This window comes from Onychostoma macrolepis, chromosome 25 (genome assembly GCF_012432095.1).
Source record: "Onychostoma macrolepis isolate SWU-2019 chromosome 25, ASM1243209v1, whole genome shotgun sequence".
Lineage (NCBI taxonomy): Eukaryota > Metazoa > Chordata > Actinopteri > Cypriniformes > Cyprinidae > Onychostoma > Onychostoma macrolepis.
Genome location: NC_081179.1, coordinates 16,299,741 through 16,303,207, shown reverse-complemented (window position 1 = coordinate 16,303,207; position 3,467 = coordinate 16,299,741). Strand labels below are relative to the sequence as shown.

Sequence of the window (3,467 nt, the reverse complement as noted above, 5' to 3'; positions counted from 1 at the left end):
CAATATAAATCCTTACAGTGATAACATAATATTATTAACAATAATAACATAAATACATCCATAACATTATAATATAAGATTAACTTAAGGGATGGTTAAGGAAATTTATGTGACGCATGCACTCTCTTCCAAATAGGTGGCCTGCATTTTTTTCTTGTCTGTGTGTGTTTTTCAGACAGTGTGTTTGTGTCGTCTACTTATTTTTGTAATCACACTTTAACCATGCATCTTGTTTATACCATTTTTCAACAAATCATATCCTATTTTTATGTTTATAGATACATTTAATAAATGTAAATGGTTTGCTATGTAGAGTGATTTTTTATTAATTTTTTTTTTTCTCAGCAAGGAGATTTTAAATTGATTCAAATTGATCTATATCTATCGCTAGCAACGCCAAGATCATGGGTTCGATTCCCAGGGAAAGCAAGAGCTGATAAAATGTAAAAACTGTAACTTGAATGCAATGTAAGTCGCTTTGGATAAAAGCGTCTGCTAAATGCATAAATGTAAATGTAATGTAAATCTATACTCAGCTTTGCCATCACAGGAATAAATTACATTTTAAATTATTTTAAAGTAGAAAACATGTATTTTAAATTGTAATATTTCACAATTATTATAATTTTTTTTACAATGATTTCTTGTATATTTAAAATGTACAGTAAATACATTTTTAAAAAGTAAATTATGTTAAAACAAAATTACCTTTAAATTAATACAGAAAAGAAACCAAAGTCAAGCGATTAGAACATTTGATGGTCACGAGTCATGCTCACAAAGACTTTATTGTCACAAGGATTTTATTGTTGCTATTTTTGCACAGTGATGGTAATTCTTGCTTTGATCCTGCACAATGTACATTTAAACATTCTTGATTTGTTTACTGTGCTTCTGACCTTTGCTCATATAAACTTTATTGTTTGTTATAAAGAAGAAAATTTGTGTCCAAGTCTCAGTGAATTTAATATTAAGTAATAATGCCTCGTAATAAAGTAATTTATTGGATTATTAGATTGGATTATTATACTGGATAGCATATCCTGCAATTATTTTGAAAATAATATTTTCTAAATAAATGTAATCAGTGAAAATATTAACTTAAAACTTGTAATGACTGTGAAATATTTAAAATGTATGCAGTCATTGAAAGTGTTGAAAGCATATCAGATACAATCATGTGTTGAAGTATTGCAGATTTAATTGCTTCTCAATTTGCCTGGATACAGTATTCTGGAAATAATTTGGCAGCATAATAGCATACATAGTCATAATGTAACATTCATGTTAACAGTTGGATTTTAAAACCATTTAACTGATACAAATATACAAATATATTGTACCTCTTATTAAAAACATCATAAAATAATGTCAGATTTTAGTAATGATCGACCATAAATAGCTTTGTACCTTAAAAAGGCTTCCATACATTTGATTGCTACATCGTCTACTTCTGGGTCAAACTTGTTTGCCAAAAGATGGTGTTGCCTCACAATCCATTTCAAGTCCCCAGCTCCATAGACACACACTGCCTGTCTGTGCATCCCAGTGCATGGTGGGTAGGGAGCCCCATTCTTCAGTTCTCCTTCATGGTAGCTCCACTTCACCAGACGAGCAATTGCATTCATGTCCGATTGTTCATACTTGATGTTTGGAGGATTGGATCCTGGAACTGAAGGCATCCGCTGTAATGTAGCCCACATGTGCTCATCTGGACTGTACGTGTCTTTCTCCCATTCCATGAAGTTTTGAATCTCTTTGCTTTTGAAGATGTGCTCCACAAACTCTCTTGAAACCACAAAGTAAGCATTTCCTGAGAACATGGGGGTCTTTATTGGTGGAGGTGACTTTTTAACATTGGTCTTCTTCACAACGTTCGTAACATTGTGATGATACTGCCATCGACCCTTTTTAGACTGTACAGCTTGGGACTCCAAACTGTTCTTTCCATTCAGGTATTTTAGAGACTGGACCATTTCTGCATTGGTTTTAATGGGGAAATCAGTGCCACAGGTGTTGAGCAGATACTTCCACTGGACAGGTGACTTGAGCAGATCCTGCATGCAGTTGATGTCCGCTTGAACTCGAGACCAGGAGGCGTAGATCACATGCTCCAGTTTGCTGGCAACAAACACATTGGTCAGGCAGGACGTAATGGACCTTACTGCTTCTTTAAAGATCTCAGGAGACTTCTGGTCCATGTGAACACAGTAGACATTGTGAGGAGTGTAAATGGCTCGCAGGAGCCTTTCAAACATCTCGATCTTCTCATGGACCACCATGGAGTAAGCAATGGGGAAATCTTTTTCCTCTTCACTGAGAGAAATGGTTAGAAATCCTCTGTCTCGGATGTAGGATGGACAATCCTTGGTTGCGTTGAGGTAGAATGACTCAGAGAGCAAAGTTTTTCTTTTTTTTGAGACCAGGAGCTTCCTGAAAACATCCTCATCCACTCCATCCATGTCTCCTTGGATAATAGCAGAGCAAGCCTGTAGATCTCCAACAACTTGCTTTAGTAAGTGATTTAAGTCTAGCGCTTCCTTATGAGGAGAGTTTGTCTTTCGACCTAGATAATTCAGCAAGAAGAGGGACACTGACAGGATGAAGATCATTTTCAGAATCCTCTGATATTTAAACCTCATTTTCAGGTTTTTAAGATGATAACTTTACAGAAACAACAGGCGATTAAACCTGTGCCAGTGAGGTATAAATCAGCCTCTCATGTGACAAGATAGTAAATCTTATACAAAGGGGGAGGGACTATCTCTGAAAAAGCAATTCATAATTATTGGACAACGGTGTTGATATAACTTACCTGGAGGGTGCGATTATCCGATATTACAGTAAAAAAGTAATATCATTAAAAAAAATTATACAGTTTTTGGACACCAAAGATGTTCTTAAAAACAAAAATTTTGCGAAACAGTAAAGTATTACATATAACGTCTTGCACTACGTTTTAAAAATGTTGGTCGCTTTGAAGCTGATTGTCTCATCTGGTCACCAGATCTGTAGTCTGATATGAGTTTAATATACTTTAACTCCAACAGTTTAGCCTATTACAATTCTAGCTTATCTGATCCTTTAATCTACTGACAATTCTGCACCAACAATTGTCTGTTTTTATGGGAATAGTTAAGCAGTCGAAAACAATGATTTAGCATTGCACAAGCCGTAGGAGGTGCTAAAGGGAAATGGTCAGACATGGTTCTGGTGCTTATTAATAAGTCAAGTTATGTTTACAGTTTGCTGCCTCGTATCAAAAGAAATACAATTGTATAACAAAACTAAAATGTTCCTTGTGGAACTGCACTTGCTCTATTAAATTTAATGTCATTTTTCCACCTATGACAAAGCAAAACAACAGAAACATAGTAATTGTTAACAAGGAATGTTAACAACACCCCACATTTACAATGTGTAGTCAACTGCATTTTGTTTTGATAACTTAAAAAAACAGGTTATTC

At 34.8% G+C, this 3,467-nt stretch overlaps 1 protein-coding gene across 1 annotated transcript; it reads right to left on the bottom strand.

Annotated features, from left to right (window-relative positions):
* Positions 1-1,358: 1,358 nt before the first annotated feature.
* LOC131534130 (beta-1,3-galactosyl-O-glycosyl-glycoprotein beta-1,6-N-acetylglucosaminyltransferase 3-like) lies at positions 1,359-2,642 on the bottom strand. The gene has a single exon (XM_058766808.1). The coding sequence runs from the start codon at positions 2,640-2,642 to the stop codon at positions 1,359-1,361; it is 1,284 nt and encodes a 427-aa protein (XP_058622791.1).
* Positions 2,643-3,467: the final 825 nt, after the last annotated feature.